Source organism: Patiria miniata, unplaced genomic scaffold, assembly GCF_015706575.1.
Source record: "Patiria miniata isolate m_02_andy unplaced genomic scaffold, ASM1570657v1 HiC_scaffold_22, whole genome shotgun sequence".
In the NCBI taxonomy this organism is placed as follows: domain Eukaryota; kingdom Metazoa; phylum Echinodermata; class Asteroidea; order Valvatida; family Asterinidae; genus Patiria; species Patiria miniata.
In genome coordinates, this window is record NW_024037061.1 from 8,285,902 (window position 1) to 8,312,205 (window position 26,304).

Consider the following 26,304-nt stretch of genomic DNA (forward strand, 5'->3'; position numbering starts at 1 on the left):
TGATCCCAACCGTTGAGACTGTCCCAACTATGGACGAATTCGGCAACCATTTTCTGCAGTGGCACCAGGCTCACTCGGGTAGTACGCACGCACTTCAGGAACCAATAGGGTTCCAAAATGCGCGCGCGTCTCGTCTTCAAGAAGGCACGCAGCATGGCGTGGCACCACCGCAAAAATGGCTTGTAATTTTGTTCGGCTTATTACACTTTAGCTAGGGCCATTGCTATGGTTGGGGCAAAACAAATACATGTATGTGTGGAGTTTTGTAAAATCAAATTTGTTGACTATTTTTATATTTTCAATAAAGAAAATGGAAAACAAAGACAAACTTCTCGACTAATGGTTCTTTGTATTTATTTGCTGTCTCGTGCAAAATACAATAGCTATAAACATTCCACATGCAAGCTGTAATGGAGTTCGATAGAGCACAAATTAAGTATGGAAGAAATGAAAAATAGTGAAAAAATAAGACTAATAATTTTGTAGCATGTGCAAGAAGAAAATGAGCCAAACAGATCTTGACTTATTACAATGATATGTAATTGGCAGTATTTTTCTCCTGTACAGATTGTGTTTGACAATTTTCATTTTTCTTCACGCCTGCAAATTTCAGAATCAAAACTGACAATAGTTCCACTCCATTTTTCTGCCTCAGATTATAAAACCAATCATTTCTTTATAGAAAGAAAGAATTTCAGTGGAAATATCTATACAAAATTTTATACAAATCTATGATAAATGGCTTCATTAGTACTTCCAGATTATTGCGATATATTTTTAGTCTACCACAACTGATGTCACACATTGATTTTTCAAGGTTTTGGGCATATTAATCATCTATCGTTTTAAGACGGAAACATTATAGTAGACTGTCTAATTTGGGAAAACTTTTATCCACAATTAATATCAGCAACACCACAGCACTCTAGTATGGTTTCTATTGAGATCGATACATTTGAAGATAGATCACTCTAAAAGAATGCACAATTTTGCATGTATCTCAGCCGAGCTATAATAATGACTTTGTCAAGAGAAGACCTGATTATATTTAAGAAATCTGGTACTACCATCAAAGTTACTGTAAACACCTTTGGTAATCAAAGATAATATTCTGAGCGTTAAGCTAAGCAGCAATTTGATGATAGATCAATAACTAAAGGTACTGGAGAATATTGAAACTTTGTCGCTAGTTTTGAAGTGAGACAATTAAGAATTGTTGCTTTGAAATAGATATAAATCCTGCAGATAAGCAGAATTTACACCTTATGTATTGGCACATACACAGGTAACCACAAAGTTCGTAATCCTTCAAATAACTGTCGTAATTTGGGAGCCAACTTAACACCACATCTGCATGAGAGACAAACTGTACACTATGTCAGGGCTCCGCATCTGACAAAAGTTTCATCAGGTTAAATTTGTTTCTATATTTCAAAATGGCAGTGAGAAGATGATGAATTTTCCTGCTAAATTGTTGAAATACTGTACAGCAAAATCCCAGTTGCTGGAATCAAAATCTTGCTTTTATTGTATTTGATAAGTTGTTCTTTGAAATTCCAAATATCTTTATAATTCACAAGGAGTTCTAAACAAAATGACGTATCTTTCAAAAACTTCTGACTTTTTTTTAATTTGTGAAGCGTTCCTGCAAAATGAGAAGGCACAGGTCGTAGTAGAGAAAATATGCAAAATACTTAATCGGGGTGATTATTTCCCCCCTCGATTTTAAGATTTATTGATATTTGTAATCTTTGATATGTTTACAATAGATATTTGAAAGAAACTGTATGGAATTAAATTGTTTTTAAGGAAAAAGAATTGGCATCTTTCATTTTCTGGAATACAAAACTTGAAAGTTTGATGGTTTTTTTCCATAATATGTTACTTGTTTGACTTGTCAATATGTAATCATCAAAACAGCCATAACTCGTCAACAGAATGTCCAATTGAAGCGCACGAACACTATTGTAAGGAGAATTTTATTCTGTTCTCGAACACTAGCAAACCCTCGTATCAAGCTCTGCCCAGTTCTGTCTCATTTTGCCTGAGCGCCTCACATATACATGTATCATAGTCAGTTTATTTTTCCTGTATGTCCATACTAATTTTTTTTCAATCCCTAACGACACAATCTTGACCACTGCATATGTTTTAAGCTAACCAAACAAGGGGAATATTTCCAACACAAATGAATGGTAGAAGTTTCCCACACAAGGAGTGCTATTCTATGAACACAATCTGAATGTAAAGCTTTTTGTTACACTATGATTGTTCAGTATTTGGCTTATACATTATAATTTAGGTTATGAAGCTCACCACACGAGGGGGCTATTTCAACCACATCCTAAACTATTTTGATCATACGATGCTAATCACGACAATTATTTTCAATGATCCTTATTACTCAAAGAAGAAATACAGAAAGACAAGATCACATTAAAGGTGCACTTCAAACAGACATTCGTTCTTTTTTAGCCAATCAAAACCCTGCATCGTGAAATACGAGATGAATATTTAAACTGAGATGTTCATACCTTGACTGTCTTTATGGGATTACTCGGTCCAGAAATGCACACTTTAGCGTTACTTGTTTCCGTCTGGTGGTGCGATGGTGTTTTTTTGACTGAGGCTCACAACGTGAGGGCGCTGTTTAGTATTGGTGGTCGGCTACGAACAGCGACTTGCCCCCTGCAGCACCCGTGGCTCCGCCGCCATACTTGCCCTGGCTGGCTGCGCCATTAGCCTGAAGACAAAAAAACATCAATTAAGCGTAAAGGTTCCTGAATTCACCCAAAATCCATAAACTGTGTTACATAGCAGTCCTTAGACCATCAAAACCCTGTTATAAATAGGTGTTATAAATAGGATTATAACACTTTAATAACCCACAGATTCTGTAAAATAATATATAATAAATATATATAATGATTCTGTATCTTGATTGGCCGAAAGCGAGTCACGTGGCATTACCTTTTTTGCCATCTTGCTGTGCACGGCCAAAAGTACTAGACCTGTAGTAACCAAGGTACTATACCCATAGCAACCAAGGTACTATGCGCATTGTGCGTTGCGCGTATTGTTCCCAAGCATTAGCGCTACAGAGCTGGGTTCAAACATATTGTGAAATGACAGTTTGGAAAAGTGCAAGTAAATTTTCAACGAATTTTGCATTCAAAAAGAAGTAAATTTTAATTGTATTCAGAATAAATTAATCAGTTATCGCTTAAAATCAAGCAGAATCTGTGGGTGAGGTGTTATAAAACAAATATTGACTGCTTTATCTCGTGGTGTAGTAAAACTAGCCTCCCTCGGTGATCCATGGAGCATAAGCCTTTTCGGAGTTCCAACTGCGCATTCATAACCTGTGACAACGCGCATTGTTTGTCTGAAATGGCCTTTGACATCATCGCGCCACTGACTTTACAAAAAGGCTGTTTGTGCATTGTGGGTACTGTCAAAGGGCATTTGAGACAAACAATGTGCGTTGTCACAGGTTACGAATGCGCGCAGTTGGAACTCAGAAAAGGCTTATTCTATATTCCCTCGGCTTCGCCTCAGGAAAAATAGAATGCTTCATGGATCACCTCGGGAGGCTAGTTTTACTACACCACTCGAAGCATTCAATATTTGTATACTATGAGCTACATAGTTCATGCCTGACCTGAGCTCGTCTGAGCAGCTCATCCTGTGCCGCCTTGACATTCTCAGGTTTGCCCTTCCAGGCCTGCAGCACGCTGGCTTGGAGAGCACGGCCGTAGGAGAAGGTCAGAGCCCAGGGTTTCTTGCCTGGGCAAGCATTGATGGCGTTCAGGTGGAGTGATGCTTCCTCCTCAGATTGCCCACCAGACAGGAACGTCACGCCTATGAAAAACAACAAACAAAATGGAGCTTTACCTACTTCAGAAGAGACGCAAAACTACCTAGGATAAAAATGAGGGTGTAATTCATGTCCAAATGTGATGGTGCTTCCTTGTCTTAGACACCGGGCACTGCTCGGGTTCAAAATACAGTCGACTCTCGTTAACACATATTCATTCGTACCTAACTAAATTGTTGGTTATATCCCAATTTTGTATTAAGAGGAACATCGGTCCAGTTCATTGTGCACATAAACGCAGTCGGGAACAAGGCTTTGTGTTAGCTATAACCAGAATTTGTATTAACAGTGTTTGTACTAATGAGAGTCGACTGTAAAACAAAGCAATGTGACTTTACTCTTGATTTTCGCATACAGGCATGCAACTGGGAAGCAACAAAAATGAGGAATTTCCATGTTTTACAACACTTTATCTCGGTTTTGTTTTTCAGTGTGAAGTGATAAATGAGGAAATTAGCTAATCCCAGGAAACGCTGCATGCCTGCAAAAAATGCTTCTGCTTTAAAATGCCTAATTTCAAATTTGCTTTTGAACTGAGAGTTACATTAATTCCATATTTGACAAGGACTAGGATGACCATGCAGATTTACTACACCCATCCGTAACAAATCGATCGGCCAGGGCGCCTTTGGTTATTCTGGCGCCCACCTGTGGAACAAGCTCCCTCAAGAAATCAGCCAGTCTGACTCAGTGACAACATTCCGGAAACCTTTGAAGACATAACTATTCAGAGCTCGTTACTTTATTATTTTTTTGTTGTCAAGCGCCCTGATCTAGCTTTGTTTAGGATATGTGCCCTTTATAAGAACCTGCTTATTATTTTGAAATTCACCTGCTGCAATAAAACACAAACCTACCACATTATATGACCTCTAATGGATCCGTTATATAATACCTAGCAAGGTGGGGGATATAGTGGCATTTCTTACTACTTCAGGTGTATATTTCACCTACAAACTATGACCAATGACCTATTGATCAGTTCTCTTTACCTGGCATGGGTGGTGGTACAGTTCCATAGCTGCCAACTTTTCAAAATCCCAATTAGTAATCAACCCGCGCAGTCATTTTCAACTGCTTGTTTTATCAAAAGCTTACCAACATCGAGTACAGGTACATGGTTTACATGTACACATACATGTGCATACCCTTCTTGTTGTGAATAATAATGTACTGTAGGCCAAGAGATAATTTAAATAAAAAATAAAAAAAATTAAATTTTTTTATTTTATTAATTTTTTTAAATTAATTTTGTTTTAATGTCTGTATTTGTTTGTTGAAGTCAAATAAATAATAACAATAATAACGTGCGCATATTTTTTTTTTAGATGCATGCTATCGATGTGGAGTTTCGAGTTCGTAATCGTATCGTGTTTTTACACACAATGATTTAGGGCCACCGTATGCAATAGAAATATCCCGCCAACATACCTTGCAAACACATGCTGATTTATCTTTTCTGGACGTTGTGACAAACTCTATTACCAATTATTCCAACCATACTCTTATTAAATTCCATGATTAAAATCTCGCACTGATGGGTCTCATCCCGGCAATAAGCGACCAAATGTGCTCACGATCGTCACTGAAAAGTACTCACATGCAGTACACACAACCACACATCCACGAGATGCACACAAATGACACACCATTGAAAAATATTTTTAGTCTGGTCCTCAAGTACTCCACTGAGCACACTGCATTGATGTCTATCAGGTGCTTGACTGCATTCTTATTAGACTTGTCACCAGTCCATCCATTACTTTACAAGTATTTTTTTCTTTGTTAGGTAGAAAATAGGAAATTCGTAATATTTTAGTGGCAAATCGTATTTTCGTAATTTAACAAACAATTCGTAATAATTACGAAAAATTCTTAACAGTTGGCAGCTATGCAGTTCTCTGCAGTGTGTTTACGGTGGCCTGTCCAACTTCTATAGGGGTATATTTGACCAATTAACTATTGACCAGTTCTATTTACCTGGCATGGCTGGTGGTACAGTCCTCTGCAGAGTGATCACGGTGGCCTGTCCAACTTGCTCCGGGGTGTATTTGACCGGGCAGCTCTGGCCAGGCATCACCATGTTAGGTTTGAGTAGAGTGCCCTCCAAGAAGACGTGATTATCATTCAGAGCCCTGTAGCAGTAGGACAGCACCTAGGATAACCACAAGAAATACTATGACACCTCCAGCCCCTGTTGGACCTATGCAGGCCCAAATATAACAGAACCATGACTGTGGACAACAATGTAATAATCAATTAGAGCTTGCAGGCGTGGGACAGCACCTAGGATAACCACAAGAAATACAATGAGACCTCCAGGCCCTGTTGGACCTTTACAGGTCCAAATATAACGGTACCATGACTGTGGACAACAATGTATTTATCAATCAGAGCTTGTAGGCGTGGGACAGCACCTAGGATAACCACAAGAAATACAATGAGACCTCCAGGCCCTGTTGGACCTTTACAGGTCCAAATATAACGGTACCATGACTGTGGACAACAATGTAATTATAAATCAGAGCTTGTAGGCGTGGGACAGCACCTAGGATAACCACAAGAAATACAATGACACCTCCAGGCCCTGCTTGACCTATACAGGTCCATATATAACAGAGTACCATGACTGTGGACAACAATGTAATAATCAATCAGAGCTTGTAGGCGTGGGACAGCTCCTAGGATAACCACAAGAAATACAATGAGACCTCCAGGCCCTGTTGGACCTTTACAGGTCCAAATATAACGCTACCGTTACTGTGGACAACAATGTAATTATATCAGAGCTTGTAGGAGTGGGACAGCACCTAGGATAACCACAAGAAATACAATGACACCTCCAAGCCCTGTTGGACCTATACAGGCCCAAATATAACAGAGTACCATGACTGTGGACAACAATGTAATTATTAATCAGAGCTTGCAGGCGTGGGACAGCACCTAGGATAACCACAAGAAATATGACACCTCCAAGCCCTGTTGGACCTATACTGGTCCATATATAACAGAGTACCATGACTGTGGACAACAATGTAATTATTAATCAGAGCTTGTAGGCGTGGGACGGCACCTAGGATAACCACAAGAAATACAATGACACCCTCCAGGCCCTGTCAGACCTATGCAGGCTCATATATAACAGAGTACCATGACTAGGACAACAATGTAATTATCAATCAGAGCTTGTAGGCATGGGACAGCACCTAGGATAACCACAAGAAATACAATGACACCTCCAAGCCCTGTCGGACCTATACAGGCCCAAATATAACAGTACCATGACTAGGACAACAATGTAATAATCAATCAGAGCTTGTAGGCATGAGACAGCACCTAGGATAACCACAAGAAATACAATGACACCCTCCAGGCCCTGTCAGACCTATGCAGGCTCATATATAACAGAGTACCATGACTAGGACAACAATGTAATTATCAATCAGAGCTTGTAGGCATGGGACAGCACCTAGGATAACCACAAGAAATACAATGACACCTCCAGGCCCTGTCGGACCTATACAGGTCCAAATATAACAGAACCATGATTGAGGACAACAATGTAATTATCAATCAGAGCCTTGTACATATGGGACAGCATGTAGGACAACCACAAAAAATATAATGACATCTTCAAGCTCTCGTGGACCTACATAGGTCCATAAATAATAGTATACCATGACTGTGGACCACAGTGTAATTATCAATCAGAGCCTTGGGACAGCACCAAGGATTACCGTAAGAAATACAATGACACCTTCAGGTCCTGTACACAAAAAATGACCATGACTGTGGATCAGTGTGTGCCCCTTGATTATCTCTTTGCGAGCAGTCCCTCCAAATGATGCAGAGTGTGGCCGAGTGGTTAGGGTTTGTGACTCAAGATCAGAGGGTCAGGGGTTCGAATCCTGTTGTGTCCCTGGGCATTAGCTGGGTATTAATAACCTGGGTATTAACAAATGTTCTCAGTTGTTGCATGCCAAGGAAACCGGGGATAAACACCAGCCTGATTAGCCGTCTTGGCTTGTGACATACTTTACGAACTGTACTCCTTACAATGAACAAAGTATGTTGTTCAAAACATTAAGTTCTTATAAAGAACCACACACCTCACAAGAGAATACACCCATGTAAAATAATAGGCTTCATAAGCGCATTTCTGGAGCCACTCTCTAATAGATAGCTGGGTAGCTTACAGTAAGTAGAGAAAATCTATGCTATTTCAAAAAGTGAAAAGTTTGAAATGTGCTTAAGGCAATTTTCTTTGTACAACAAAAAATAATCAGTTATTTGTAACAGAATGGACGTTCTTCATTATCTGTCCATACAGGACTAGATGGATGAAGTCCGGATACCAGACATACGGGAACTGACCTTCTCTGTGACAAACTGGCATCTTGCCAGGTTGTGAGACCCATCCGAGAGAACCTCCGGCTCAACAATCGGAACCAGACCATTCTGCAATGAGGAACAAAAACACCAGTCAACAAGGGTAGAATCACGTGTTAGACCTTGTCCTTGTTGATACATGTATACATACTGGAATTTGTATCCTTGTGGAGTCATTTCTTTGTTCTTGTGTACTAAAATTTTAGAGTTTGAAAGTGTAGTTTCAAAATGCTCCTATTTTTACCAGAATTAATTTTCTGGGCTGAAATTCCGACTTCAATTTGCGACGGAGCAACACACCATGGAAATTCCTAAATTTTGAGTAAAATCCGTATCTCTATTTCGTGATAACCTGGTGAAGACGTATTCACCTATAGAAATTGCCCTGTGGAGACGTATACAATCTTTTGTTCCCTATTATGCACATGTCTCCACAGGGTACCGTGTACCAGATCGTATTTCAAGCATCAAATTTTGAGCCAAGCTTTCGCAAAAATAGTGGCCAGCACTTCATAAATGTACGCGACAATCCATGCACTAAGTGATACTATCAGGTCCTGCTCCAGTTTAACACTAACACACCTAACAATCCTGCTACACACGCGTTGAAAAATACATTGGTTAACTAAAATGAGCGCTTCAACGGTTTTAATTTTGGGGACCAAAATTTTGCACCCCAAAACTCCTTCGCTTGTAAGCAATATTGCCAGGTATAGTTATGTGAACATTTAAATTGTACTTTTCAACGATTTTTCCAACTATTATTTCATGGTCAATGCATTTTCAAGCCCATAATGCATTTTTATGGTAAATCCATTTTCATGGTAAATCCGTTTTCGAGCCCAAATGAGAGCATTCTCTCAAAAAAGCTCCTTTACAATTTAAGTTTCTGTATAATACATCACTCCTTCAATCCATCCTACCTGTTGGCAGATGCTAGCGTAGCGAGCCAAGATGTGAGCGTTCTCTCTCATAGCCGCATCCGATGGAGTCAAGTCAGTAATCTTCAAGACGCAGCGCCACTTAGCAAAGCGTGCTCCATCTTGGTAGTACTTGGCACAGCGTGCGCCCAAGTCATCCATTCCCTGGGTGGTGCATTCACCTGCGTTGAATCCGGCCAAGGGAACCACACCCTTGTCAACCTGTTAGGGTTTGGAACAGGTTAATAATTGGTCAAAAGTTGTCATTTCTCATAGTTTTGACTACTGGAAGACATCCGTGTCATTAGGCAAAAAAAAAAAAGATGTTGGCTCCCGAATACATGGCATTTGAAAATAGGGTAGGTAGGTAGGGATTTTTTTTGGGGGGGGGGGGAGGGGAGGCAATTTGTTTTGTGTACGATCATTTTGGAGGTGTCTGCGTGTAGTCAAGGGTAAATAATTGATAATTTTTCAGTTTTTCCCTTCCTTTTCCCTAGGGCTGTGCCGAATATTCGAATATTCGGTTACTCGATCGATAATCGAATATTCGAATATTTATTTTCGAATAAGAATATTCGGTGGTGATATGCAATGACATAAAAAAGTGGAAAAAACTTTTTTTTTTAACAACAAAAGTGAATTCTCAAAGTTAAGTTTCAAGTTACTGCAAAAAACCCCATAAAAGTAGCTTGTATATATGCCAAGCAATAATGCCATACATATAATTATTACTTCTGCTTTGGGAGTGCTTGCACTTGCAGTAAAGCCAACCCATTTTTTTAACGCCGGACTGCAACACCAATCGCTGATGCTTCCGACAAGATAAACAAGACATTTTGTCTTTCATGTCTTCACAAAACACTTCCTGACACCTTTTCATATCAAACTTCTAGCATGAGTAGTAACGTTTCCGTTGTCCGTATTTTTGTTTGTTGTTGTCCTACTTACAATCCCTACTTTCAAAAGAAAACCGCCGCTGTTTTCCCCGATGCGATCCTGGCAAGTTTCCCCGCGCGTTGGTGTTACATGTACATGTGTGCAGCATAGGAAAATGCAGCGTGGCATTAATTGGAGAGGAGCACGTGTTAATTTCCCCACGTGCGCAGTGGGAGGGGCTTACTGGATCGGCTATTGACATCGCGAAAATGGCATGCCAACATCGATGTAGAAGACCTCTGCAATCTCATGCAAAGAACTTGATTTCTTTTTTCTGTGTGGGCCTTTGTATTTTCCGTTTTCATGTACTTATTTTGAGGACGTACTGGTCGCACAAGAAGCGGTACATTATACACTGATACAGCGAAGCCAATTCCCCCCAAAGTTTTCCATCGCCTGTTCAATCGTGTCGAATGCACGTGGTTATAGGGAATCGCCTTGCACGCAGTATGCTGCCCACAGCACGTGGCGGTGTTGTAGAAAACTTGTCATGAGCCCCAACATTACATTAAAACGTTTTGAAAACCTTGGTTCATTTACGTTACGGACTCTGGGATTTTTCTAAAAGAATTTCTTGTTTACTTTTAGGGGTAAATTTATTATGGCTGTTAGATGTTCGCCTCAATGCCTCCGTAATTATATACATGTACATGTACAAAATAATCTAGTTCTCTCAACTGATCAGAGCACCCTTTTATCGAACACATTTTCGTTCGCTGTCCGTCAGCTTTGTTCGCTGGGTTAGTCTGCTAATTGCACCCAATATTTGCACAAATAAAACATACATAAACACTTCAAAAACTAGTTCAGCAATTATACTTTCTGTAATAATAGCGGGAACCTCTGGCTTATGTCCTCCAAGTCGAGCAAAACGCAAGAAAAAGGGCAGACAACAGAGAGGATTTCAAACTCAAAAGAGCTCTCATTTATTTCGCCAGACAGACTTTGCGGTCAACTCACCGCACCGTACCCCTGATTCCCAGCATAGAAAACCACAGCTAGACAAAATGTATCAAAATGTTGCAAGTTGGAATATCCAAACCTTTTAGTGGCCTATTTGTTAGAAAGTTATCTCCAGAGCACGCACTTAGCCAGACAAAAGAACCGGGTCAGCGCACCTGTGCCCTAATTAGCCCGCCAACAATGCGCCCGCCGGAGCTCGGCTGGCGATTTTTTTTTTTTTGGCTGAAATGTCACCCTTCGTGTTTTGGGTACACAGCTTATAATACATCCCCTGTGGGCAAACAAGGAAATACTGCTTTGCACGTGTCAAGCTGGGGCGTGTGTATGCCGCGCCCACGCCCATTATTTGCATAAACTTAAATATGCATTTACAATTCAAAGACCCATATTTCATTGAATAAAGACATTAAATATCATAGGTTTTTTTCTTGGAGTTTTTGGTTGTTGAGAATAAGTTTATTTAAAATGATATAAAATCATTTCCTCAATTCTTGGTGACATAAGTGCGAGTTATTATTATAAAAGTGATTTTTTATCCTCAATACTGTGACTAGGAAGTACACCGTTTTGTAGACTTCAAGAAGCTTCCAGTAATAGTTATGCTCGGTTCCTGTTTGCGAGTTAAGGGTCGGAGAGTCACAATAGCTGACGCCACCCGCCGTGTTTGGGGTTCACGGCTTAATACGTCCCCCATGCAAACAAGGAATCCTTCACTCTAGCTTCTCTGGTTATTGTTAATCTTTAAATTACTGACGACTGAAGAACAACTGATTGTTGTCAAATACCTGATTTACCTGTGAAGAAATCATGCATGGCATGCTGATGTGCGCACGTACGTTGACTACATGTACCTGTATGGCATATTTTTGCTTTTGAGGGAATTTGGAATGACCAAATAACCGAATATTCGATCGATTGGAAGGTCGAATATTCGAATATTCAATTATTCGAATTGACTCAGCCCTACTTTCCCCCCCCCCCAAAAAAAACCAATTAGGGTAGGGGCTGACAAAATAGGGTAGGAAGGGTAACCTGAAGCACAACTTTTAGTTTTCTTGGGCCTTATTAAGTGTCATTATTAAGGTATAATAGCCTAATGAATGTGCTCTAGGCAAGGAAAGTCCAGGGAAAATTTAAAATTCATATATTTAAACACACAAAAAGAGCTTGGACTGTGTATTTTTTTGAATTTATTCGTCTTTTCTACAATTCATATATTTCATTTCATTCTTTTCATCTGTGTATCAGATGTGACAAATTTTAAGCAATGGTCATGATTGTAACCTGATTTCTATAAAAAAATTATCACTTTCCCTGTAATGAAACGTGAATCATACAAGCTCTTTTTAAGAATGAAGGAAAGATCTGCATATGTTACAGAAACAAATTCAGCAATACCAAATGGTTTTTGCAAATTCCATTTGAGTTGCATCAAATACAAAAAATACAAGAACCATTTTTTTCCAACATGAAAACAGCTTTTCCCCTCAAATCTTTTAATTACTATTGCTGTCAAGAAAATAATCCGTCACTACAGTTTTTCACACAAGTCAAAAGGTTATAAGTGAATTATCACAAATTAGATTTAAAAAAACCCAACAATTCTCTTTCTGGCCATCACAGCAGTCCAAAATAAATCAAGAGACTGTTTTGAACAGTTACAAATTCCCTAGTTAATTTGATTTGGCCATGCTTTGATTGGAGGTGATTGATATGCCAGCTGTACCTACATTTGTTCCAGTTACATATTTGTCTGTTGATGGAACTTGACAAGTCACAGTGTTTACACGAATGTGATCCGACTGTTTTTTACTAGTCTGGGAAGTGGAAGATGATTTTGACTGTCTGTGACTGATCAAACAACAGGAGGGTTAATCAGGCCAAAAAATTCTTGTCAAATTTGCTCAAAATAAACATGGGGAATACCTTGATGCCAGGGATAATGCCCTTCTGTTTAATGAGGTCAACGAATGGCGTTCCATCATCGGCCTTCTGATACAGCGTCTCGTGGAAGAGGATGACTCCGCTGATGTTCTTGCCGATGGCTGGGTCGGTGGTGAACAGGAGCTGACGGTACAGACGACGGTTCTCGTCCGTGTTCTCCACGCCGATGTTGGCCAGACGCTTACCCATGGTGCCTGGAAATGGAGAATGTAGAAAATGTAGTCCATCCATAAAGTCTGGTTTTACTTTAACCCTAATTCTGCTCCATCCAACTATTTTACATTTCCGTTGGGTCCTGTTGGATTGAGCAGTAAACCCCTTGTGTATATTCCTGTTGAAATCTGTTGGATTCAGCAGGCAACTGAAAACATTCAGAGTCGGATTCTGTTGGGTGCTGGTAAATAACGCTAAGTTGTAATCTGTTGGATCCAGCAGCAAAACAGAAAAATAAGGCATAGTTGGATTCTGTTGGATTGAGCATGCCAGTCAATTTACATTACTATACCTCATACATATTCATGATCGAGAGCCGAACTCTCACTGGTCAATTCACCATCACGTGCCAGATGTTATTCTTGCTGTTCACCAAACGCGCGCGCGAGGATTCACGCACATGGTAAATACGCATGCGTAGTAGACTGTCGTACGGGTTGCCCGTGGGACAGTCTACTACGCATGCGCTTTACAGAGCAATCGAGGAACTGTCGCACGTGTGCAGTACGCACGCGCGAACATCGCCCAGGAGAGATGCATGGTTGCACGGTTCGCGTAAATGTTAATTTCCAGAGCTCAATGATGCCGTACTGGAGAAAATTTATACATGTAGACCGTGTAAAGATGTCTCCTGACCAGAGAAAGTTGTACACAAACAACTGTATTTACAACTGTAGTTACTGTATTATATTGCAAACGAACTGAACTAGTAATTGAAGTTGAGCAACAATATTCTTGTGGTGAGCTGTACAAGACAAGTTTCCCCGAATTTGTCAATTCCCAATACCTCGGGGAGCGAATATCGACTGTTCACCCTCAAACCATGTTATATTTGTATATTGTCAGGTGCCCAACAACTTGGCAAGTTGAGTTGTGTTGGACCATGTTAGGTATTCCTGAGAACTATTTGTGTGTTTTATAGGGATGATAATAATAATTTTAAACTGTATAACTCCTGTGATGTTCATGGTCATATTTCAACATGTAGTCCTGGTGTAGAGAACCGTATACCAAGGTTCTGCTGTGCATCCGGAAAGGGCGGGTTCGAAGTTGCCCACTGTTAATCTTCTACTGCATAAACCATGGACCCAAATTCCAATAGATTGTTTGACCCAACTCTTTAGCGCATGGGAACAATACGCGCAATGCACACCTCAATGGATGTACATACAGATCTCTGTTGCTGTACAGTGTTTCTATGGATTCACTGCATTTTCAAATACAGTCGCATCTCGTTAGTACAAACTCTGTTAATACAAAATTCTGGTTATAACAAACGCCTTAGTCCCGACTGTGCATTGACGTGCACAATGAATGGGACTGATGTTCCTCTTAATACAAAACTCTGATATAACAAACAATTTGGCTAGGTCCCAACGAGTTTGTATTAACGAGACTCGACTGTACACATTTTGTCATCAAGCTTACCTGTACTCTCATCAGCAGCCAGGATGCCCTTTCCAGGAGCCACGATCTTGTTGGCTGTATCCACCAGCTCAGCCTTCTGCTCAATAGTCAGGTATTGTGACATGGTGATGGCTTGGTATACGTCTTCCTTCCAAGATTATAAGAAGAATCTGTGTAGGGGGAGATGAAAAAAGACAGAGTTTCATCAATAGGCAAGCGGCTTGACCTCACAAATGGATAGGCAATGGCCTTGTAGGTTTTGAAATTTTATCGGTTGCGATCACTGATCTCTATATTGACTGGATAGCGTATGTCCATTACACCATATATTAACTGATGTTGCTTTTTGACCATTTCGCCCCTGGTTTTCCAAATATGGCCGCCGATATACGAACGTTCTACATAGTACATGTACATATGCACTGTATCAGGATTTGACACTTTTTGATCACGTACGTACGTATTGTGATAATCTAAAAAGAAAGACAAGTTTGTGTCATGATTATTATTTGCAAATGTTGTAAAAAGTGAACTGCGTTGTTCATAGTGAACCACTACGCTTGAAACACTGTGAACCGTCACAGACAAAAAGTGAAAACAGATCTAATACGGCAAGTTGTCCTTTTTAGAACACCGATGTGGTCTTCCCAATATGGCTTCAAATGACTTCGACTTGTGGTTCTGTGCTAACCGGTCAGTATCGGTGTATAGAGAGCAGTGCCGTGGCCTCATGGTCTGGAGCACTGAACTCATACTCTGTGGGTAATTCTGCAGGTTGTGGGTTTGAGTCCAGCCTGGGATCGTGGTACATGTGCCCTTGGGCAAGGCACTTTGTCACTCATTGCTTCTCCCCACCCAGGAGTAATGGGTACCTGTGAGGGCAGAAATTGTTACTGTGGTTGATTTTAGCTGCTTTGCGCCGACATGGCAGCATGGAGCTGTATATTTCCCAGGCAGCCGAGAAGGTATTTGGAATGTTTCATTGACCCAATGAGCAGGGTAATAATGATGTAGCGCCTTGAGCACCAATAATGGTGGATATGTGCGCTTTATAAATTCACATTATTATTACGTGTATAATTATTAATGTTCTGTTCCAATTCTTCCTGCCCTTGTAGTCTAACTGGCAGACTTTTCAACTTTGCGCAGTGGGAATGTGTCAAACAAAATATACTAACATCAAGTTGACCAGTTCAAAGTTCAGAGTTCATCAGTGTGAGAACCAGTCCTGACCGGTTTCTGACCTAGTCTGAGTATCACCCTTTATCCACGGAGCCCAGACTCCTGTCTAACGTCTGATATATAAAAGCATGCAGATTTATCCGATCTCGTGCCTCAGCCAATCAGAGTCGACTTTACTAAATCGTGACGTCATTTCATTCCCAAATCAGGACTAAACGTTTTAATTGGTCAATTCGCATGCAGTGTTTTGTAATGCAACAACAGCCGGGCGCGTTATCGCGTAACATGATAACAGAGCGCGTGACGCAGCCTGCACGCAGGGCTTTTTAATCCATTGTCTATGACGCGCAACGGGTGAATGACCGAAGACCCGATATAGAAAGCGCCTGCTGATTGGTCAAAATCTAGGAATTCAAGAGGCGGGGTCTTGCCTAATTAATCAGCGAATCTGCTCACATATCACAGACCCATGGCATTAGCCATGGGTCTATTACATAGACTATTTCTGACCCTGTCGGATCGAGTCAGTATTCCAACTCATCCATGAACAGCAAGTGCGAAATAAATATTGTCAGAGACAAATGAAATCCTGAAAACACAATGCTGGTCTGACAACAGGAAACAGACAAGATTAATGGTCAGATACATGTACAGGTACCCAGCGCACAGACAGACAGATATGCAGGTACTGTACCAGCAACGCATAACCAAAATCTCTTCTCTGAAATAACCACGCAGTTTAAAGTAAATTAAATAACCACGCGGTGGACAACATTTGCCATGCTTGTCTCTACTGGAATAACCCACCCTGCATGACTCTGCATCGTGCACATGAAGTTTACATTTCCATCTAATAATTTTCATTCTCTGTATTTTAAATGGATCTTTTAATGACAGAAATTTTAAATCCCAAATGAATAAATTCTAATTCTACTGACAGGCAGTGGTCGGTTTTGCATGAATTTCACCGATTCAAAATTTGTATTTAATACTAAATATTGTATCTGGTAAAAGCTGTGTGGAAGTGGGAAAACATTGCTCTAAATGTTTACTTCCTTGTTGGATTTCAGAAGATACAGGATAACTCCTGACAAGTATAACAGGTTAACATTATATAAAAATACCTACTAGAGAGCATGGGTTATTGTAGATTACGTACAGTTAACAAAACTGTAATAAACACAGGGAAATAGGCACAACTAAAACCAAACTAAATATGGCAGTTTACAAGAAAACCGAAATCCCTTTCAATGTGTCGTTTTTAAATTCATAATTTTCAAAATAGATATCTTTGGCAATACCTTATTTGTACATAGTTTGACAAAAATTACACAATAATTAAGTTGCAGTTTCGCAGTATACATTTATTGTAAAATGGTTCTCAACTTCAAAAACTTGACTGGATTTTTAAATGGGTTACTTTAAATTTTGATCAATAATATACAGGTGAGCTGCGTTATACCAGGAAGTAGAAGACTTACCCAAAAGACTGAACAGCTTAATCAGAAAAATTGTCAGGATTTCCTGGCACAGAGTACAACTACAAAAGTGTGTCCTTGCCTTCAAAATACACACTGTGCCACGTTTGCAACAGGGTTGAATAAACACGCACAATGTAGTCTTACTGTTGAGAATGGTACCATGTGCTGGTACACAGAGCCCCCAGCTGTGAGGATATCCCATGAATATTCATGATTTCCTGGCCCAAACCCTGCCACGCCCCTGCAGGCAGCCAATCATATTCAGGCTTAATTACATCAACCTTTACTCAGCAAACAGTGACAGCCTTCAGTTGGCCAATGGGACAGTGTGTTAGGGAAACAAGTAGGTAGAAGAATATTGCAGAGTCATATGCCAGGGCAATGCATGCAGAACGGATGCGTGGGTAAAGAGGTCATGTTGTCCGTTTCCAAGGTTTTACTTTTAGGGTAATTGTTTAATTGAATACCCTCCAAAGAAACACAATAGAGAATAGAGGGCCAAATAAATATACATACAAACTGAGCAACAAATTGCTCTGCAAAGCCTAGTACAGTATACTGTACCATAAATAAATTTCTAAAAAGAATTGAACAGATTTTGATATTATTACTCCCTCCTAATGCTCGTAATACAAAGCACACATTTAATAGTCAGAACCAAGGAATTATCACACTCACTGCATGATAAGAAATTTAGCATGAACATCAAATTTTGTATTTTTTAAATATGTATAGAAGTGATAATATAAATGTCTTTCTGCTTCCTAAAGGTTTTGAGAGTCCCTTTAATGCAGTACATAACTTGACCTTATTGAAGGGCAGTAGACTGATGCCTGGAATCTCAATAGATGAACGCATATAGATTACATACACATGAGACATCTACCTGTACATGTACATGTACATGTACATGTACACGTATGGCATCACTACCTGTACGGCACCATGTACATGTACAAAATGTACATGTACCGTACACTGTACATTGAGCAGGTACATGTATATTGTGAAGACCTGTCAAATGCATAGATTACTAGCCTAGATACGTTTTTCTTTCAACAATGCGACACATTCATGTCATTGAATGTGTATGTAGTGCATGTACATGTACATGGACATGCACAAAACTTACATGCAAATTGAAAAACTGATACATAAAAACTAAAAAATTAAAATTTTAGTTACTTTAAAGGGAATATACATCATTTGCTTTTGCTGTAATTTTCAGAAATGGATGGAATTGGGGGGTTGGAAATATAAAGCAAATATAGTTACACTGACTTTTTGGAGGTTTTGGGTTCGAAAATGCTATAAAAACCAAGAAAAACGATCATTTTCCTGTAGTCGGGTTCCCTGACTCCATATAAGAAGAAACAGAGCAGTTTACATACATTGGGGAATTGTAAGGTCAGGGAACCAGTCTAGCTGGCTCGTACCCGTTCATAGGTTTGTAATCGATTGCAAACAAGTGCAATGGTCAATTGGGGCCAGTATTTGAAAAAAAAGCCAGTTGTTTCCAACGCTGATCGGCCGATCAGCGTTGGAAATTGATACAAAAATACCACTTTTCTTCAAAATGACAGTATACCAGGCGCCATAATTTTACAGGATGCTTAAGACTGTCATTTACCAACATCCTATTAAGGTATTTCACAAAAACTTGGTAGTTTTATTTTTCGATGTTTGCAAATGTTGTATATTCCCTTTAAAATGATAACTGCGATAATGTCACTAAGTTTCATAGCATGAATTCACTTTTCCACGAAGAGAAGTATGTCAAAAATGCCATACTGATACGTTTTCTGATATTTGGTTAAACATTGCCAGAAGCCTCGCTATGGCTGAAACAGCTGCAGCCTGTACATCAAATATTAAATTCACAAAATTGTTTTTACACAAGTGAAACAGTTATTTTGTGCAGATCGCCATTTGTGTGCAATACTTCCAGCCCAACAACATGAAATTCATGTACGAACATCTGTTCTGTTAATTAAACATTCTAAAAGGCAAATGTTGATAAAACGTCAGAACCCAAATTAGATATTTTGAATTCTGAATTTATAGGATGTGTGATGGTTATGATTTTAAAACACAATTTCTAAGGTCCTAATTCTTTGATAAAAAAAAAAGCGCTTGTACAGAAAAATATCAGTGTGCAGAAAACCAAAACCATACAACCAGTTAGGCCTATAAATAATAATTTTAAATTTTAAAATGGAGAATTTATGAATGCAGGGCATACTAAGTTACAGAGTGTGACTTAAGCTAACCTTCAACTTAAGTTTATTTGTTTTATTTGTATATCACCGAGGGTAGTCCATTTCAGTTAAAAAAAACACAACAATTCTTTCCTAATGAGCCCTCACTATAGTTTAAACTGTGAACGTAATACATGTCTTCAACCATTACTAGGCCAAGCACACATATATCGTGTTTCTATTAGGTTGAAAAAGAAATCGGGTGGGTTTCATTTTTTAATTCACTTTTTTTTGGGGGGGGTGTACATATTTTAAAAGTTAACATGCGAATCAACTATTCAGTCTGCCTTTGCTTCACTGTTTAAAGGCTTCACTGCATGATGCATCAAGACAGCTTTACTGACCAAATTGCAGAAAATATATGGTTTTTTTTAATTTCCACTAAAACTAGGGTGGGAAAAATGGGACAGCACCATAAGTTTTTGTTCCTCTTTTTTTTTCTAATAATTTTTATTAAATTCTGCATGATTTTATGGATTGGGTGGGGTAATAGGAAATGCAGGTTTTAATTTTCTTGCACTTAAGTTAATGTACATGTTCATGCAGACAGTGTAGACGTACATGCACTTCATCTGACTTCCATGCTATGTCTGGAATCCATATCGTCCTACATGTATCCTTTACACTGTTAAGCATCAAGATATATGATATCAATCTCATATCATGTTATATCACTCACATGTATCATGGCCTAACTTCATCGCGATGCCCTTTTGATTTCTATGATTCTCATATTTTTTTGTGCCTCTGAAGTTTGGTTGCTCGGCCGAAGAAAACAAATATTGAAAAAATAAATTGCAGTTGCAACCATATTGTATTACTGTGCACATTGTCTCTGATTTTTTTTGCAGCGAGTTTATAATGAGCTGATCACTGAAAAAAATAATTACAACCATGTTTGGCAAAGTGTAGTTGACATTATATCTGCACTACAAGCAGCTCACTAACGTGTAATGTTTTGGTTGGCAGACATGACATACGTCAGACAGGGCTCTGGAGTGCTCTGAAACATGCAAAACTAAATCAGGCCCACTTTACTCACAGTTTAGCCAGCAAATTTCTCTGAAAATTCCACTGGAGCAAAGAAATGTCCTCAGTATTTCACCAACCAAGTTTGCAGACTGAATTCAATTTTTAAAGGAGACTTTTCTTCAATATTTTGCACATGAGAGGTAAGTCAAGTGATTTCAAAATGGGGCTAAATACTAGACTGGTACATGTCCAACCGTGGTCCAACTATTTGAAAAGACTGACCTCTTCATTCAGTGTCAATAGTCTGGTGGCTTGACTATGGAAAAATGTGTAGTAAACTGAGACTAGTTCCCGCTTCATGCCACATGTTTCTTAAATTCTTTTGACATGGTTGATTGATGCAGTACTGAAGCTGTGTTGGACTGGTTGTTTTAGGTGCCAGTCTACTTTCTTGTTTTGCATGTTTTCAATACCTTAAGTTTTGGGACTCTCATACACAGTATTGAGAGTCCCAAATTTTAGGACTAGACATACGTGTACATGTACCAGTAAAGGTATACTGCAGCATGCGCGTGAGTAAGACAGTACAAGCTTCTAATTCTGGTCACTGGATTGCACTACACGCAAGTCATCTGGTGGACTGTTCTCAAAGCTAAATCTAAAAACTGCATTTACTTGTGCATAAAAACATTCTAACTCCAGCATTTCAATTACGTTAGTTTTTACATGATGCCCGAAATCTAATTACTTTTCACTGCGGAAAAGATATCTAAACCTGCATGGCACAAAATCAATGTCAGTTTTTAGTGCATTCATGGAAGTCAATGAATCAGTTTTTAAAAATGCCAACTTTTTGAAAGTTTTGTCATGGTATTTTATGAGTAAGGGACCGTGACCATTCAGCCCTGGTATGAAAAGGCCCCCCCCCCCCCGGTACCTCGTCCGGTCCAAAGCCAGTCCGGTCTTCAGCCCAGTCTCGTCCGGTACATGGTCCTGTCTGACCAGAAGTTTTGAAGTCAGTCAGGCGCATCAATTTATTGCCCTTCAGAGAACGTCCAGAGCAGAACAATAGCAGACTTACCGGATTAAAGATAAAATCCTTCCATAACGCCTTGGTAATTTACTGTCCCATTGTGCGCGAAGCCGCATGGCAGGGGTTTTTGATCTGTGCCGACGAAAGTGTTCTATTGTTTCGTGCTGAGAGATGAAAACCACAAGTGGGTTTCTTTTGGGATATATTACATGCGTCAATACTTGCAAACAATAGACCCCAGGATAGAGGAGTTCCTGATTAGCAACCGGACCAGCTCCTGGGCTGGTAGCTGGGACGGTACGAGAGGACTTCTTGGGAGGGGACGAGCTTACCGGGGGGCCCTTTTCATACCGGGGCTGAATGGTCACGGGCCCTAAGTTGGCCCTTTTAAGGTAGGGTATGTGTACCGGGGGTAGACCATTTGTCATTTGTGTATTTTTTTTCGTTTGAAGCAACAAAAATGCTCAAAATCTAAAGACGGGCGCTAAACAACTAAACTGATGAACTTTTAGCTCTGTGAATGCTGAATATTCTGAGAAAATAATATTGTGGGATCTTGGTTTCAACTCAAAAGTTGCAGTCATGTTTTAAATTGGGCCTGAATTCAGCATCCGGGACATGTTCTCATTCAGCCAATTGCAGCTTCAAAATGTCCTGCCCAGAACTGACGAATAATAGCAACCGCGCGCGTGTGTGTCGTGTCAATGCTTGCGTGCACCCATTCATGGATTCGCCAAATTACAAAACAAATAATAACGGAAATTGTCAAAACATTTGTCACTTTACCCATCTTTGGAAATGACCTTCTTTTATTGTTTTCTTCAAAATGACAGCATGCCAGAAAGAACAATTTCACAGGGAGTTTAGTGCCGTTACTATCTTTAAACCAAGTATGCTTTTCAACAATAATTTGGTCAGTTACTTTTTGGATAGCTGCAAATGATCTACTCTTCCTTTAACAATGCCACAAACACTGGCCCATTCTGCAGTCTGAAGTCGTTGTGTATTTGTTGTAAGTTATTTGATATCATGTAGGTAAATGATTCAATTCCTTCACTTGACTCTCAAAAGCAGATTAACTTCCAACAGATTCCAAAGGTAACCTAAACAGAGCGCACTGGGAGACTGGTGCAAGGGAAGTTTGTTTGGGTTAAAAGGGATCAGGTGATTACGAACACGCACAGACCAAAATTCTTTAACCCATCACAGAATACATCACATAAAATCGTTCAACGTGCGTATAGTTGGGTCCTACGTCATGTGCACATGCGATCCGGAACTAGGCAAAACCATATGGTCATTCATTGGCGAATTTTCAAATGTTAAAGACTCTACAACTTATTTGATTCAACGAACATTCGATGCAAGAGTTAATACGACTGTAGTCCGAAAATTTGGGACTCTCAATACTCTGTATGAGAGTCCCAAAACTCAATGGATTTGACAAAACAGAACCATCAAGATTCTTCAAAATCTCCAACACAACAGAAACAAGAGGACACAACATGAAGATCTTTAAGACTGGGATGAACAAAGCTCTGAGATGCAGGCAAATTTTTTTTTTCTCAGAGAGTAGTCAACACCTGGAATGATCTACCAAGTTATGTTGTGAATGCCAAGACTACAAATTCTTTCGAACATGAGCTTGATGAGTACTGGAAGAGATATGGGGTCATAAAGGCTTATGAAGCCTAATACTTATTCCCATTAAATCGTAAGTGTAAGTGTTAAGGTACTGAAAACATGCAATACAAGAAAAAAGACATCTGAAACAACCAGTCCAACAACTCTTCAGTACTGCATCAATCAACTGTCAGCTGACTGACAGTGCCATATCTAGGATGTCGGGTACTACATTGAAGGTCAAATTTTCAACACATTTCTCTATAGTGCACCAGACTAATGACAATGAATGAAGAAGTCAGTCTTGGGTGCAGTGAACTATTTCAAGTGACAATTTCTACGCGAGCTGATTAGCATAAAAGTGACCCCACAATTTCTTTTAAAAAAGACACCGTTTGGCTTTAAAAACGGTGGAATTGTGTAAATATAGACCCGTGAACGTGGACGTTGTATACAACGCCACGTTGTTGTGTCATTTTGAACCTAGCGAAATCGATCCGACATACATAATTCCGTATGGGTGTTGAGTACTCACCTATAAATCTAAATTTGCCCGTCGGATTGTTTAGGCTGTGTAATTTCGACGCAATTTGCCCATCAGTAGAGACCCATACGAACGTGTAGAAATTTCATTTGAACCCGACAAGTGACCCTGACAAATGACCCCGGACGAGTCGCTTGGACAAATTGACGGCTGTTTCATGTCGCAACCCCGAAAAAAAAACCCGCACCCAATTGGCTGCTCGGCTCATCTCGTGTACGTGTGTGCGCACACGCACGTGGGCGCACGTGCGCCCGCGTGCAGTGCGGTGAGAGAGGAAAGGACTTGAAACTTGTCTAAAACGATGTCTCTTTTAGCTGCGACAGTAAACAGCCGTCGAATTATACGAAGGACGGTACAATAAAACGCAATGCGCATGCGTCACTTGGGAGAAAATGGCAGCTAGCAGGACTTCATAAACCGGGGCCAGAATTTTCCTCAAATTTCGTCAAATGCAAGTTTTGGTGTACAAACAGATTTTAAGACAGCTTCATATGTGAGTACTTATTACATTTGCAAAATAACGTCCACTGTGTGTAATGGAGGGAGTCAGAGGGACAATTTCGCCAAGTTCGGAAATACACAACAGCGTGGCGTAGTTTACAAACCACGTTCACGGGTCTAGTGTAAATACAGCCAAGGATCAACTCCCTGGTTTTTGGACTTCCATCTGAGGGCAGACTACACTTTCATTCTGAGAATGTCTCGATGAGATGAAAGCCACGCTGTAGTTGGTCAAGAGAATTAAAGCGCCCTCAGTCGACAGCGAACGATGAGAGACGGCCGAGTGCAAGACTCCAATGATCCTGGTGAACGAAATTCTGGTAAATTTCACTGTTTTGTTTGACATTTGAGGGATTTCAACCCACCCTAGAGGTACAAATCCACATCAAGATAATACTTGTAAAATATTGAGGCTGAACATTTCGGGACAGGAGAGTTTGGAGGTCGGAAAAAAATTGAGAATTTTCGGCTACAGCAACTTCAATTGGTCTTTCTAGTGTAGTGTTAGCCCCACTAGTGTGGCCGTCGGTATGCTGCGCTGAACCCAAGGCCACACACCGTGGTCTGCGCACTACTGAGGACGTTTTCATAATTTCAACAGCGAATTTCTTACATATGGTTGTATTCTACGATGTCCCAACTTTCACTTCTGGGATGCTTGGGTGTAATGATGTTCAATTTTCCAAGATATTCTTGAATCTTTCTGGAGCCCATATGCACTCGTGAAACGTCTGGTGATGGCAGCCATTTTGAATGTGACAAGAGCTAGAGATGACCTCAAGCTGTGACGTCGCGTTTATGCAAATTGCTTGTCGAGCGAGGGCGCGAGTTGCAAATGCGACGGCTGTTTCCTCCCCCAGACGATAAATGCATGGTACAGGAAACAGCCGTCGCATTTGCAACTCGCGCCCTCGCTCGACAAGCAATTTGCATAAACGCGACGTCACAGCTTGAGGTCATCTCTTGTCACATTCAAAATGGCTGCCATCACCAGACGTTTCACGAGTGCATATGGGCTCCAGAAAGATTCAAGAATATCTTGGAAAATTGAACATCATTACACCCAAGCATCCCAGAAGTGAAAGTTGGGACATCGTAGAATACAACCATATGTAAGAAATTCGCTGTTGAAATTATGAAAACGTCCTCAGTAGTGCGCAGACCACGGTGTGTGGCCTTGGGTTCAGCGCAGCATACCGACGGCCACACTAGTGGGGCTAGTGTAGTGTAAGGTTTGTACAGTTCTGGAAGCATGTACTCCAAAAAAAAGGGAAACGACTGTACTCACAAAAAAGCAGCATGGTCTTTCTCTCCATACACAATCCCATACCAAAAAATAGGGGGTGTGGGCATATGTATACGAAAGTGCAAGCAAAGACTACTGCAAGAACGGTCCAAAAATACGAGTCATGGTCCAACTGTTCCACATTCAACATGTTCAACTTCATGACAAACATGAAACAACAAATCCTACAGAAAATAAACAGATACATTATTCATTACAGAGGAATCCAACTGTCATTGCAGCAAGCCAAATTAACAGAAAATTCAGATTATAGCTACCCTTCTTTTAGAAATTGAAGCGAGGAATGGAATCTGGATCAGTGGATGACCTTTGAACTTGACGTACCTGCAGGCTGCACCGGCATTTCTGCACTCGTGCACGTACGCACTCGCAAAAATAATCAGTTCAGACGAGAAGTTTGAAGAAGACAATTTCACTTATCTTGTAAATGTTTCCACATTTACTTGACAACAGTGAAGACATAATGAAATATTCTTTCTATCTGAAACTTCAATTTTAGCAAAAAAGGATTGAATAATGTTAAAAAGTCACTTACGAAGGGCAAGTTGTCGTGTTCCGATCCTCTCAACACGAAACGTCAGTGCGAAAGGAAGTCTGATGAATATGCATTAATCAGGTGATTCAATAATAGAGGGCGCACTTCACAATTTACGGACAGACGTGATCGCCGCGCAAGGCACTCTTGCAGTAAAATCGCCTCCCCAGAAAACCATTTTCCAAGTCTGCTTTCGCAAGATTTAAAAGCATGCAAATTT

At 40.0% G+C, this 26,304-nt stretch overlaps 1 protein-coding gene across 2 annotated transcripts; it reads right to left on the reverse strand.

The window, feature by feature from the left end:
- Nucleotides 1–329: 329 nt before the first annotated feature.
- LOC119730277 (fructose-bisphosphate aldolase C-like) lies at nucleotides 330–26,173 on the reverse strand. Of its 2 annotated transcripts, none has more exons than XM_038203088.1 (8): nucleotides 26,085–26,173; nucleotides 14,671–14,819; nucleotides 13,012–13,223; nucleotides 9,190–9,408; nucleotides 8,252–8,335; nucleotides 5,858–6,032; nucleotides 3,662–3,861; nucleotides 330–2,743 (listed from the first exon to the last, which is right to left on the reverse strand). In XM_038203088.1, the coding sequence occupies exons 2-8, from the start codon at nucleotides 14,771–14,773 to the stop codon at nucleotides 2,651–2,653; spliced, it is 1,086 nt and encodes a 361-aa protein (XP_038059016.1). In that variant the 5' UTR covers nucleotides 14,774–14,819; nucleotides 26,085–26,173; the 3' UTR covers nucleotides 330–2,650. The 2 variants fall into 2 exon arrangements, with proteins under 2 accessions (XP_038059016.1, XP_038059017.1); XM_038203089.1 differs by lacking the exon at nucleotides 26,085–26,173 and adding an exon at nucleotides 17,313–17,459.
- Between the last annotated feature and the right edge of the window lie 131 nt (nucleotides 26,174–26,304).

Excerpts from the sequence above, each read along its gene's own strand:
- LOC119730277 (XM_038203088.1), bottom strand. The coding sequence starts at position 14,773 with ATGTCACAATACCTGACTATTGAGCAGAAGGCTGAGCTGGTGGATACA. Across the intron at positions 3,862-5,857 it reads TGTACCACCAGCCATGCCAG|GCGTGACGTTCCTGTCTGGT; the intron begins GTAAATAGAACT and ends TGTTTTTCATAG. Across the intron at positions 2,744-3,661 it reads AGCTGCTCAGACGAGCTCAG|GCTAATGGCGCAGCCAGCCA; the intron begins GTCAGGCATGAA and ends TTTTGTCTTCAG.